Below are 14238 nucleotides of genomic sequence, written 5' to 3'. Positions count from 1 at the left end.
CTATTTTAGGGGACATCACACAGAAGGGATATGAAAAGAAAAGGTCAAAACTCCTGTCTCCTTACATCCCGCAGACACAAGGTAGGTAATGAGAAGTGGTTTTAAACCTTCTCAGTATTTTCACACTAATGAATGCTATCTTACTGGAGATCTGTCTTTTTTGTTGGCTCCTGTTTTTTCCCTCTCTTCCTCACCAGGGAAGGGAAGGGAAAAAAAAAGGAAAGAAAGGAGGAAATGAATCTTAATTGAGCATCTGCTGTGTGGTAGGCACTTTAAAAATACCCAAGGTCATCAAATCCTTCATACAGAGCTTGGGTGGTGGTCACTGTGTCTGTGTGCCACTGACATGATTCAGTGGCAGAAGATTCTAGGTCATAGAAAGACTGCATCTGATGCTCGAGTATGAACCGTGATGGGCGGGAGCAAGGGAGGCAAAGATAAGAAGGAGGGACAGATTCAGTATTGCAGAACAAACCAAAGACTGCAGTACCTGGGGATTTGGGGATAAGAACCCTAAATAAACCTTTTTGCAGCCTGACTTGTGCAGAAAGACTGGCATGTTCTTTATATATCAGAAAGTCCTGAGTCACTTTTGTGCTTATTTCCAGATGGGTTGCTGGAACCTTTGCCTCTAGGCAAGGCTGTCTGTTTCTAAGTCATCATATTTTTGAAGTTACTCAGCATCCAGGATTTCCTCTGATGGCCTGTTTCTACTTTAATCACTTTTACTATGAGGAATTTTTTCTTTATTTCTCATTTCCCCTCTGCAGTCAGAGTCCGTTTCCACACGACTGTTTTATTTGTGGAACTAATAATCATTGCTTTTATTTCTGGATTATAAATCCCTTGAGGACTTTGGAGCCCCCATGGTTCTAATGTTAAGCCTTGCACAAGGTATATAGTTTGTAAATATTTGTTGAATGAATAATGGAATAAATAAATGAATAATGGTGGTATACCAATAGATTTCACCAAAGTCCTTGTTTTATTTCCTGCACTATTTTTGGAAATTCCTCCCTGTAAAAACTAGTAGGTCAATGCCTAGATAGCCAGTTTAAAGTATCTTAATGAACAGATGGATGTAGAAAGAGGTAGAAATCAGGCCAGCGACAGCTAATGAAACACCAGCTTTTGCTGAGCAAGGCATGTCACAGAAGGGGAGTCCTCTGATTGGCTGCTTAATTATGGATCTGGCCCATGCCTCTGTAGGCCCAGAGATTTACTGTAGTCACTTTGTGCAAAAGCAATCAGATCCTGAGAAAATAACTCAGTAAGGAATGTAACTATAAAAAGGACCATGCTCCGTCTGCTCTCTGTAATCAGGTTATATAGAAACTAAATCATATTCAAAAACCAGTTTATCAATTTATTATGAGAAACCACTGAGACACACTCTAGTCTGTGTGGTCAGCACATTCTTGCCCCGCGGGCAGGCCTACATGGGGAGCTTGATCACATATAGAAGGTTGCTTAGTGAGCGTGGATTTGACGAATCAGACGTTTAATTAAAGCAGGCCAAGGGAGTGTGACATGGCATCTCACAGTAGGGATGGTTGTGCACGAGATCTCATGGGGGAAATAGAAGTCATTTGATGGCAGCTCTTTCAGCTTCCTGCTATCAGAACTTCAAACTCACCATATTAGTGCCCATCATGTTTATGACCTCCTGCCTTCTGGTTGAAAACGTGGCCTCTCCATCCTAGCCAAGGGCAGTCCTTCCACCAGTGCTCAGGCTCCCACCCCCTCCTCCCTTTTCAGAAACCTTATCCTATCACCCAGTGACACCAAGCAGAGGCCAGTGGGAGTGAGCCACTCTGGTGCAGGCAGTGAGGGGTGCAGTATCTGTAGAAATTTGAAAAGTGGTAATAAAGCCAACAAAAAGTTGGTCTGCCTTTTCTTATCACCATGGATAGCAATTCTAAATGCTGTAAGTAGTAAAAATCTGCTCCCACTGAGGCGGACAGCTGCATTGCCCCCTTGGCGTGCTGCTGCTGTCAGCTCCCCTGATGCTCCTGTGCAGGCACCCTCTCCCTCTGAGCCAGATTCTTATCCCAGCAGATCAGTATGCTCATTACTCTTCTCTTTAAAAAAATTGCTTAGTCTACCACTCCCACCTTTACCCTATCTCTCCTTTATGATGAGACTGCTGAGAACTGTCTCTGCTTATTATCCCTGTTTTCTCAGCACCTGTTCACTTCTCAGCCTGTCCCAGTCCCTTGCCAGTCTATCTCTTGAAACACTTCTTTAGAAATACTCTCCGCATTTTCTCACTCCCCTCTTCTTGTTGCTCCTAGTCATCTCTTTGCAGGCTCCTCCTCTTCTGTTAAATCTTGGAATTCTCAAGGCAAAGCCTCAAGCCCTCTTGACATCTCACTCTACAGCAGTGGTTCACAAATTTTAGCCTGCATTGGGATCACTGGAGAACTTGTATATACAGATTGCAGGACCCTGTCGTTCTCAGTGTTTCTGATTCAGCTGGTCCAGGCTGAGGTTTGAGACTTTGCATTTGTGTTGGGTTCCCAGATGATGCTGCAGTTGCTGGTATGGAGAAACAGTGCTCTGTCTCTCTAGAGCTTTTCAGCCATCCCTGTGGCTTTAATTATCATTTATAGATAACTCTTAAATATGTATCTTCAACTCAGATCTCTCCTGAACTCCTGATCATAGTTCCAGCTGCATATTTAACAACTCCATTTATATATCTTAAAGGAACCTTCATTTCAACCTATCCAAACATATCCATTAAATGTTACGTATGACTTATGCTCACACCACCTGTACCAGCAGCACCTTCCCCTCCCTACATGTGTACATTCACACAAAATTATTAATACATTATACAGCATCTCCCAGACTTCTGGTTTCCACTTCTGAGTGAATAGAACTCCCATTCGTAAGCCCAACAACTAGGCTTAAAAGTCATCTCAGCAGTCTCTTCATTCCCCATCTCTTGCCTGTTACCAAGTTACATTTTCTGCTTCTTCATGAGTTAGTTTTTATAAGTTTAATTTTTCTAGGAGTTTGTTTTGTATAAGTTTTCAAATTTATTGTTAATGACAGTATTCTCTTTATTTTTAAAGCCTTTGCTTTGTTTGTGTATAACTCTTTATCTCTTCTATTTTTTCTCTTGATCAGTCTTCCCAGAGGTTTGTCATTTCAAAGAACAAGCTTTTAATTTTGTTGATCTTTTTAGTGTGTCTTTATTTTCTCATTTATCATTTTCAGCTTCTGTATGTTTTTCTTCCTTACACTCCTTTTCTAAGTTTCCTGAGTCAGATGCTTAGGTTTTCAGTTTTCTTTACAAAGGTGAGTGTTTCTCCATTTGACTGTGGTCGGAGAACATGCCTGTTCAAAATCAAGTCACAATTAGAACTTTAATTCTCCTCCCAAACAACATGAGAACTTTAAGAACAAATGCATTTTTAGTACCTGCTTGTCTATATACCCCTCAATTATTAGTTATTATTGTTCTGTGTAGTTAATAGTAGTTAATATCTGTTTCTTTGTTCACTGTTCCTTTGCATATATGACTCTTTCCTCTCAGTTCAATTTCCTTCTTCCTGAAGTTCATCTTGCAATAGTTACATATTTTAATCAGAGTTTCTTAGTGGTAAAAAGTTCTCTCAATTAGCGTTTATCACTTTTCCCACCTTTGTTCTTAAACCTATTAATCTTTCCCAGAAATGGATTGTTTGTAGGGCTGGTTATATTATACAGGTTCTGTAGCAAAAGAAAAGATTACCCTTCGACATTTTTACCTCCTTTATCTTTGTAGATTTTGAAGGAGGTATTTAGTTGTTTTTTTTTTTAATGATGTTGGATTTAAATGAAGATTTTATGCCTGCATGCATGCATGCGTTCTCAGTTATGTCCAACTCTCTACAACTCTATGCACTGTAGCCTACTGTGCTTCTCTGTCCATGGGATTCTCCCAGCAAGAATACTAGAGTGGGTAGCCATTTGCTACCCCAGGAGATCTTCCCGAGTCAGGGATCGAACCTGAGTCTCCTGCATTGCATGTAGATGCTTTACCACTGAGCCTCTGGGAAGCCCAGATTTTAAGCTTACTGAATAGAATTAAATGAAATGAAAGTCAGTTTAACACTTTTAGTAGGAGTTTGCTACTTCTTACTTCTAGAGGGATTGAATCTCTTTCAAACACTGTCATCTTGTTGGATTTCATTGTTTTCCAGTTGTGAGGTGCTCCATTGAGGGTGGCTCCTTGAGTATAGTGTATAAAAGTAACATTCTCCACTAATCTCTCTTGAAAGAAAAAATTAATACTGCTTGCAGCATTGTGCTACTAGAACAATTAGGTGCACATGCTTATCTAAAAATTTAGTGAGTGATTTTCTGTACAGAATTGATCTGGAGTTATCTTGGGGTGCATATTTATGTATATTTTAGATTTTTTTTTTCAAATGTTACATAAATCTTTAAAATAGGACTTCAGAAAAAAAAAAAAAAACAGTCTAACAGGAAAAATGGGGAAATAGGGACGAGAACACAAGGTTGAAGAAAATACTTAGTGGACATTGAGTAAGGACAGTTGGGGTGATAAACATAGCTGAATTCACTATCACCACAGGGGCTAGATTTTAAACTTACTGTATGACAAAAATCTGATGTGTCAAAACTACCCTTGAAAGTCACTTAAACCCGCCAGCATTGGAACTGATTGTTGTTTCTTTACACCAAACCCAAATTTTATCTGATATTTAAGGGCCAGGCTGTGTGAAATTCATATCTTGATAAAGATTAAATCCATATCCAGGGCCTCAGGATGCTCTCCCTGTGAGAGACAAAGGAGAAATGAGGATGTGGCAGGTACATATCTCCTTGTTCTTTTTAAAAATTATTTCTTTATTTTTGGCTGTGCCGGGTCTTGGTTGCTGCAGGGGCTTTTCTCAGGTTGCAGAGAGCAGGAGCTGCTCTCTGGTTGTGGTGTGCGAGTTTTTCTCATTGTTACGGTTTCTCTTGCTGCACCTTCTGGACTCTAGGGTGCCTGGGCTTTAATAGTTGTGGCTCATGGACTCAGCTGCCCAACAGCATGTGAAATCTTCCATTCCAGGGATTCAGTCCATGTCCCCTGCAGTGGCAGGCAGGTTCTTAACCATTGGACCACCAGGAAAGTCCTATGTCTACTTATTCTGAGCCATATGCTCTTCAAAAGGAGTAACCCATAGAACATCTTTCAGTCACTGGAAGCTACGAGAGTCTAGATATAAAGCTTCCCACATGCCTTAGTTAGCAGCTTCGCAGAGAGAAGAGGCCAGAAATTAGCTGTCTTTTGGCATGGCCCAAAGAATTGAATTTTCAGACCACATATGCTCTCACTCCTCTGTAAATTAGTCACTCTTGGCTGTTCTTGGAGTTAGAGGAAAATGAAAGGTTCTGCGTAGTGAGATAGCATCCCAGTCTGATCCTGTAGTCTAATCTTGAACATACTTTGGATACAAGTAGCTGATTATTTCCAAGTGGTTTTAATAGAAAAGAGTTTATAATATTTCGATATGGGTTTGCTGACAGAACCTCAGGTCAGCATGTGTTTACTAAGTGCTTTCTGTGTTCCAAGTACTGTTGAGACAACCAACTAGCATTGGACAAGACAGCCTGAGATCCCCTGGCTTGCTCTCTTGTCTGCTAGTGGTTTGCTCAACTAGGACTATCACTAAGACAGCTTCCTTGACCAGCTCTATCACAAACAGTCCACACTCCCATGATCTGAGTTGCATTTTTTTTTTTTTCTTGAGTTGCATTTTTAAGAATCTCTCTCTGACTACCCAATAGATTATGATTTGTTCATGTGTATTTTTCCCACATAGGACTCGTAAGGTCTTTAAAATCAGGAACATTTTCTTTTATTTTTATTTTTAATTCTTTACATCCCCAGTTTGTGGCATGAGTATCCGGCACATAGTAGATGGAACTAAACAGAAGGAATATTTAGAATTTAGAAATATTTCCTTGCATAAACATCTGTCAGCTTCCCAGGTGGCGCAGTGGTAAAGAATCCACCTGCCAGTGTAGAAGACGTGGGTTCTATCCCCGGGTCAGGAAGATCCCCTTGGAGAAGGCAGTGGCAATCCACTGCAGTATTCTTGCCTGGGAAATCCCACGGACAGAGGAGCCTGGTGGGCTACAGTCCATGGCGTTGCAGAGTCGGACATGACTGAGTGACTGACCACATAAACATCTGTGAAGATGAAAGTGTCAGGTAGTGAAAGAAGCAGACTACTCTCCGGATTGGAGAATTACTGACCCTGGCAACTTGTCTCCACCTTCAGTAGATCTTTTCGTTTAGGTCTGCTAAATCTCAAGAGATTGTACAGAGCATATTGATTTTCATTGGAGATTTAGCATTCCTCTTCATTTTTTTACTTTTAAAATGAAATTAATGAATCTGTTTTAAATAATCAAATACTACTGTGAGGTTTGTAACAACAACAAAAATAAGCAGTATCCTCTTCTTCCCCAGAGACCACGTCTTTCAACTGTTTTAACCGTTTCTTCTGGTGTTTATCTCTCTATTTCTGTGTAACATTTTACCAGTACATCTTGACTTTTTTTTCCCCCAACATGAGACATTATTTATTCATTTCCTACTATAAAAAATTAGAATTTTTTCTTCTTATTCATTCCTCCCCAACCCCCTGGATACCACACACTCCTTTTCCCTTTATCCTTGCTTCTCATCTCCCATCTCATACTCATTGTGCACTGCATTTTCAGTGTATTACTTTTGTTATTGCTAAATCAGCATTCAGTGCTTGCCTTATTTTGATTATATAAATAATCAAATATCAAATAATATAAATATTATTCACAGCGAAATCACTTGGTTTACTAGGATTACATTTCCTTTTTTTTTTTTTTAAACAGTTAATCCATCATTTTATTGTTATTTCTAGAGACAACTCTTGATGCCATCTCTCTTCCTGAACTGATTGTTCCCTTATCCTGCTAGAGGCCTTCATTATCTTTCTAGTGGTGTTTTGGGAAAGAGTAGAATGTGAAGTCCAGTGGGCCTTAGAAAGCATCACTGCGAACAAAGCTAGTGGAGGTGATGGAATTCCAGTTGAGCTCTTTCAAATCCTGAAAGATGATGCTGTGAAAGTGCTGCACTCAATATGCCAGCAAATTTGGAAAACTCAGCAGTGGCCACAGGACTGGAAAAGGGCAGTTTTCATTCCAATCCCAAAGAAAGGCAATGCCAAAGAATGCTCAAACTACCGCACAATTGCACTCATCTCACATGCTAGTGAAGTAATGCTCAAAATTCTCCAAGCCAGGCTTCAGCAATACGTGAACCGTGAACTTCCTGATGTTCAAGCTGGTTTTAGAAAAGGCAGAGGAACCAGAGATCAAATTGCCAACATCCGCTGGATCATGGAAAAAGCAAGAGAGTTCCAGAAATAACATCTATTTCTGCTTTATTGACTATGCCAAAGCCTTTGACTGTGTGGATCACAATAAACTGTGGAAAATTCTGAAAGAGATGGGAATACCAGACCGCCCGATCTGCCTCTTGAGAAATCTGTATGCAGGTCAGGAAGCAACAGTTAGAATTGGATATGGAACAACAGACTGGTTCCAAATAGTAAAAGGAGTACGTCAAGGTTATGTATTGTCACCCTGCTTTTTTAACTTATATGCAGAGTACATCATGAGAAACGCTGGACTGGAAGAAGCACAAGCTGGAATCAAGATTGCCGGGAGAAATATCAATAACCTCAGATATGCAGATGACACCACCCTTATGGCAGAAAGTGAAGAGGAACTAAAAAGCCTCTTGATGAAAGTGAAAGAGGAGAGTGAAAAAGTTGGCTTAAACCTCAACGTTCAGAAAACGAAGATCATGGCATCCGGTCCCATCACTTCATGGGAAATAGATGGGGAAACAGTGGAAACAGTGTCAGACTTTATTTTTTTGGGCTCCAAAATCACTACAGATGGTGACTGCAGCCATGAAATTAAAAGACGCTTACTCCTTGGAAGGAAAGTTATGACCAACCTAGATAGCATATTCAAAAGCAGAGACATTCCTTTGCCAACAAAGGTCCGTCTAGTCAAGGCTATGGTTTTTCCAGTGGTCATGTATGGATGTGAGAGTTGGACTGTGAAGAAGGCTGAGTGCCGAAGAACTGATGCTTTTGAACTGTGGTGTTGGAGAAGACTCTTGAGAGTCCTTTGGACTGCAAGGAGATCCAACCAGTCCATTCTGAAGGAGATCAGCCCTGGGATTTCTTTGGAGGGAATGATGCTGAAGCTGAAACTCCAGTACTTTGGCCACCTCATGCGAAGGGCTGACTCATTGCAAAAGACTCTGATGCTGGAAGGGGTTGGGGGCAGGAGGAGAAGGGGACGACAGAGGATGAGATGGCTGGACGGCATCACTGACTCAATGGACATGAGTCTGAGTGAACTCTGGGAGTTGGTGATGGACAGGGAGGCCTGGCGTGCTGCAATTCATGGGGTCGCAAAGAGTCGGACACAACTGAGCGACTGAACTGAATTGAACTGAGGGGATAGGGAGATGTGTTATTCTGCTATGTTTAATCAGAATACTTTATTCTAACATTTCTATTTGAAGACTGTTCAAAACTGTACAAAGGTCGTTTCTATCAATCTGAAAGATTTCAAAGACGTCGGTGCCTCTTTTGCTGGCTGTGCACCAGCAAGCTGATCAAACGGTCTCTTATCACAGCCTGATTAGATTAACTCGGCAGCCTCCCTTCTCTGGGTGGTTCCAAGGTAGAGCCCTGTCTCAGTTCTGTTTTGCAATTCTACACTGTTTAAAACTGCCGTGAAGTCCAACAAGGCATCTTCTCTTGGACCCACATCCTTTGCTTTAGGACATTACGGCAGCTTCTGTTTTTGATGGCATTGATGTACACATTCCATTCTGTCTTCGTGTGTTTGAGATCATTGTGACCTTTGTGTATTTGTTTTTCTTCCTTTATCCTTTGACTTTGTCCTGCTGTCTTTCACTGCATTTAATTGTATTTGTCTTCTGCTTCAAAAGAGGATCTCGCCTTTTATATATTCCTTCCTGGCCTAGATTTCCTCAATTATTTTTTCCCTAGGCCCTTACCTACAGTCCTTTTAGGGGTAAGAATGGCACCCCACTCCAGTACTCTTGCCTGGAGAATCCCATAGACGGAGGAGCCTGGTGGGCTGTAGTTCATGGGGTCGCTAAGAGTCGGACACGACTGAGTGACTTCACTATCACTTCACTTCCATGCATTGGAGAAGGAAATGGCAACCCACTCCAGTGTTCTTGCCTGGAGAATCCCAGGGACAGGAGAGCCTAGTGGGCTGCTCTGTGGAGTCACATAGAGTCGGACACGACTGAAGCAACTTAGCAGCAGCAGTATGTCAGTTTATGAATATGGTTATGTGTTGGCATTTTCTAGCTTGCCCTGGTAAGAAGTACTGGTGATCCAAAGTTTTTTCACAAATTCAGATTCCTTTTGTGCTTGCTGCCTACTTTGCTGGAGGGTATTTGCTCACCAGTGTTCCAGTGTATGTACATACTCTGAGCTTGCCAGATGTTCCCCAGCCCTTCCATCACGGCCCTTCTGAGTTCAGTTCTGCCTTTGAGATTGTGCAAATGTGTGTATAACCAAATTAGAAGAAAACAAAAGAAAGCCTTGGAAATTTTATCCTTTTTCTCTAAAGACTCTGATAACTCCTCTCAAGGATAGTCCATGATCCTGTTTTTCTTAATGACCTCATATGATTGTATGAAGATTTTGAGAGGCACAAATTTTTGCATAAACATTGTGTGGCTTAGAGATACACAGATAAGCAGACTTCTGAGATTAACGGTTGGTACCTCTTCATTTTTGTCTTTGGTTTTTCCAGCCACTCCCCCTATCATTGGTGGAAATGAAGAGACAGACAAGATCATAATTATTTATCTTAACCCAAAATTTGGGTGCTTGCAGTATAGGACCCAGTTAATTACTGCAGGATATACAAAATGAGTTAAGATCTCTGACCTCAAGTTTATTTATACTTTAATAGGAAAGATAAGATAGGTATACAAATAATCATAAAATACAGAGGGAAAAAAAGCCCTGTAAGAAAGTTCTAAACAAAATACTGAGGAAATGCAAAGGGACATGAACCTGAAACTGGCTGTTGAAATCAAGAACAGCATTTTGGAATGCTATAGAACATTCCCAGATATGTAAATATTAGGTAGACAGATAACCATGATGGTGTGATCACTTACCTAGAGCCAGACATCCTGGAATGTGAAGTCAAGTGGGCCTTAGGAAGCATCACTGCGAACAAAGCTAGTGGAGGTGATGGAATTCCAGTTGAGCTATTCCAAATCCTAAAAGATGATGCTGTGAAAGTGCTGCACTCAATATGCCAGCAAATCTGAAAAACTCAGCAGTGGCCACAGGACTGGAAAAGGGCAGTTTTCATTCCAATCCCAAAGAAAGGCAATGCCAAAGAATGCTCAAACTACCGCACAATTGCACACATCTCACTCGCTAGCAAAGTAATGTTCAAAATTCTCCAAGCCAGGTTTCAACAGTACGTGAACCATGAACTTCCAGATGTCCAAGCTGGATTTAGAAAAGGCAGAGGAACCAGAGATCAAATTGCCAACATCTGCTGTATCATGGAAAAAGCAAGAGAGTTCCAGAAAAATATTTACTTTTGCTTTATTGACTATGCCAAAGCCTTTGACTGTGTGGATCACAACAAACTGTGGAAAATTCTGAAAGAGATGGGAATACCAGACCACCTGACCTGCCTCTTGAGAAACCTATATGCAGGTCAGGAAGCAACAGTTCGAAGTGGACATGGAACAACAGGCTGGTTCCAAATAGGGAAAGGAGTACATCAAGGCTGAATATTGGCACCCTGTTTATTTAACTTCTATGCAGAGTACATCATGCGAAATGCGAGACTGGATGAAGCAGAAGCTGGATCAAGATTGCCGGGAGAAATATCAATAACCTCAGTTATGGAGATGACACCACCCTTATGGCAGAAAATGAAGAGGAACTAAAGAGCCTCTTGATGAAAGTGAAAGAGGAGAGTGAAAAAGTTGGCTTAAAGCTCAACATTCAGGAAACTAAGATCATTGGCATCCAGTCCCATTACTTCATGACAAATAGATGGGGAAACAGTGGCTGGCTTTATTTTTGGGGGCTCCAAACTCACTGCAGATGGTGATTGCAGCCTTGAAATTAAAAGATGCTTGCTCGTTGGAAGAAAAGCTATGACCAACCTAGACAGCATATTAAAAAGCAGAGACATTATTTTGCCAACAAAGGTCCATCTAGTCAAAGCTACGGTTTTTCCAGTAGTCATGTATGAATGTGAGAGTTGGACAGTGCTGAGGAAGTGATGGTTTTGAACTATGGTGTTGGAGAAGACTCTTGAGAGTCCCTTGGACCACAAGGAGATCCAACCAGTCCATCCTAAAGGAAATCAGTCTTGAATATTCATTGGAAGGACTGATGTTGAAGCTAAAACTCCAATACTTTGTCCACCTGATACAAAGAACTGACTCATGGGAAAAGACCCTGATGCTGGGAAAGATTGAGGGCGGGAGGAGCAGAGGATGACAGAGGATGAGATGGTTGGATGGCATCACTGACGCGACGGGCATGAGTTTGAGTAGGCTCCGGAAGTTGGTGATGGACAGGGAAACCTGGTGTGCTGCAGTCCATGGGGTTGCAAAGAGTCGGAAATGATTGAGCTACTGAACTGAACTGAGATAGAGTTCTGTGGCTTTTTTTGTGATGAGAGTGGAAGGGTGGGATCTATTGTATTTCCACTATCGCATTTTAATACAGAAGTTTCCTCCCAAGTGAGGATCACAGCATACCGAAAAGAACATTCCAGTCCCAGTTCTGCCCTTTTATTTGCTAGATTTGAACAGCAGTACAGTCACTATGAACTGGAGCATGCATTACAATCTTATTTGTCCCCGTATGCCTCATTAGAAGGAAGTCCACCGTTTTTCTCTTTGGGTTTCTCTTTCCTTTTGGATTATCCAGGAACCCCCTGGGACACCGCTAGTGCAGGAGGAGAGGTGGTCAGTGCAGCTTCCACATCCGAAAGGGAAGAGCCCCATTGTCTGCTGCTGCCCCTCAATGCCTCATGGGGTGCTGTTGAAAACCAGTCCTTACTTTGTGATCAGTAATGCTAACCCAATGCTAAACCTGGGTCCCGCCTCAGCCACTCTAAGGAAGGGACCCCACTCTGCTAGGCTCAGCCAAGACACCCCACTTGAATTCTCAGGGCAAAGCTCTTGGTATTGTGTTCTTTTAGCCCACACACAGCCATTTTCCTGATGCCAAGTGGCCTGGGAAGCTTCTCAGACCCAGAACCTCCAGTTCTTCTCCCTCCCAGAATCCACCGCTAGGATTCACCATGGCAGGTGGCCCCTTTCCATACTTGAAATGCAGACTCTTTCCTCCCTACCCGCAGGCAGTAGGGCTGGTTAATCACTCAACTTTCTGAGGAAGGCTCTCCTCAGTGAGCGTTCATGGAAGAATCTCTGAGTGATTCAGGGTACCTTCACCCAGGGTGGAGGGTGGAGATGGGAGTGGAGGCTCTGCTTATATAATGATTCAAGGTGATTATGGACACACTCTCACTGTAGGAAAATAAATTTAATCTGTGATGGGTGTCCTGCTTCCTTAATGATATCTATCAGATAATGTTATTGTGAATATAAAATGAGATGGTGTTTCGAAAGTTTAAAGAGCCACAGAACTGTATTATCATTGTTATTTTGTCATTTCCTGTCCAAATCCCTTCAAAGGCTGCTCTTTTGGTTTAGGACAAAGTGACCTGACCCCGCTTTTCTTCTCCAGCCTCATTTTGTCTCACTCCACCTCTTTCACTGTGCTTCAGCCCCTTCGATCTTCCTCAGACTTGTCAAGATTTTTCTCCCTCACTGGACTTAGAATACTGTGCTTTTGTATAAAGTGGCCCCTCCCCCAGGAACACCCCCACCCCCACCACTCCTAAGCCTAACTGAAACCTACATCAGAGTCTCCTTTTAACAGACTGCCCCTAAAACTCTAGTATAAATTAAATCCCTCATTGTGTAGGCTCAGAGAACCTTGTTTTTCCCCCTCTCAGCACATATCATGATGTAAAAGATATACATGAATGAATGATCACTTATTTATTATGAGCGCTAAATTGAAGAAAAAGGTGTCTAACTTCTCTGGACACCTGCACTGAGACCAGTGAGCATGTCTACTCTGATCACTCTAAGTTGAAGCATTGTATTCCTTGGTTCTCAGAGCACATCCTCCTTCCCTCTATAACTCTTGCAGATGAAAATTTCTGTTAAATCATTGGCAGAGTTGAAAGATAAGAAGCTGAAGTTGGCTTTCTTCCATGTACCTGAATTGGAAATTTTGCGTAGTTTATAGTAAAGATCAGCTTCTTTTCCAGGTTATCATTGTTGTTATGTTCCAACAATAGAATCATGGGAGACTCTGTTGTCTCTTTCTGTCAGAGAACAGTAAATTATGTACATGTTGACCATTGAGAAAGGAGGCTTTGTGTTGTAGAAGAGATGAAAATTTGTCTAAACTTATTGTTAAACATTCTATCATCCCTATTTAAACATAAGGGTGACCCCTAGTGGATACTGAGTATAACAGACTGAAAGATCCGGGAACCCCTAAACTGAAGTGGTCACTGTATGTTGTAATCAGCAGTAATCCTTTTCTTTGAAGCTCAAGGATGTTTTGCTCTAGAATTTAGAAGTTTTGAAGAAGGCTTGATTTATGAGGTTCTCAGCTCTCCTCAGCACTTAACCTATATTTAGTTAAATAAAATGATCAATTTCTCCACAGCAGCTATCACTACCTCATCCTAACTACTTGAGGGATTTTATGTGCCCTCCAGTCCGTATAATTATCGATGAATAGTTTTACATACACAGTTGTAATAATATACATAATATTTTGTGTTCTTTTATCACTTGAGACCCTTTTATATGTTTGCATAGTTTTTCACTTTTCATGGCATTTAATACATATCATGTTGATACTTGTAGTTAATTCCATCTTTGCTTTTTTTTAGCTTCTTACTGTGGTAGTGAAATAGTGCACATCTTATTCAAACTATAGAAAGCTCTGCTTTTGGGCCCCAGGTGATTCCTGAGATGTCGTTGGAGTGTGAAACCATGGCCAGGGCATGGTCCTCTTTAAGCAGCATCTTGCCTGCCCAGCTGATGCTGAG

The 14238-nt window shown here is 41.5% G+C and overlaps 1 protein-coding gene across 3 annotated transcripts in view; it reads left to right on the top strand.

Annotated features, from left to right (window-relative positions):
- DIP2B (disco interacting protein 2 homolog B) overlaps positions 1-14238 on the top strand; it is a 229775-nt gene that overhangs the window by 110621 nt on the left and 104916 nt on the right. For all 3 annotated transcript variants that reach the window (XM_019960583.2, XM_019960582.2, XM_019960581.2), the window contains exon 2: positions 10-81. In XM_019960583.2, coding sequence (XP_019816142.2) covers positions 10-81 — 72 coding nt within the window. The remainder of the gene's footprint in view (positions 1-9; positions 82-14238) is intronic.

The sequence above is a fragment of the Bos indicus genome, chromosome 5 (genome assembly GCF_029378745.1).
Source record: "Bos indicus isolate NIAB-ARS_2022 breed Sahiwal x Tharparkar chromosome 5, NIAB-ARS_B.indTharparkar_mat_pri_1.0, whole genome shotgun sequence".
NCBI classification, from domain to species: domain Eukaryota; kingdom Metazoa; phylum Chordata; class Mammalia; order Artiodactyla; family Bovidae; genus Bos; species Bos indicus.
This window is presented reverse-complemented; position numbering and strand designations above follow the sequence as displayed.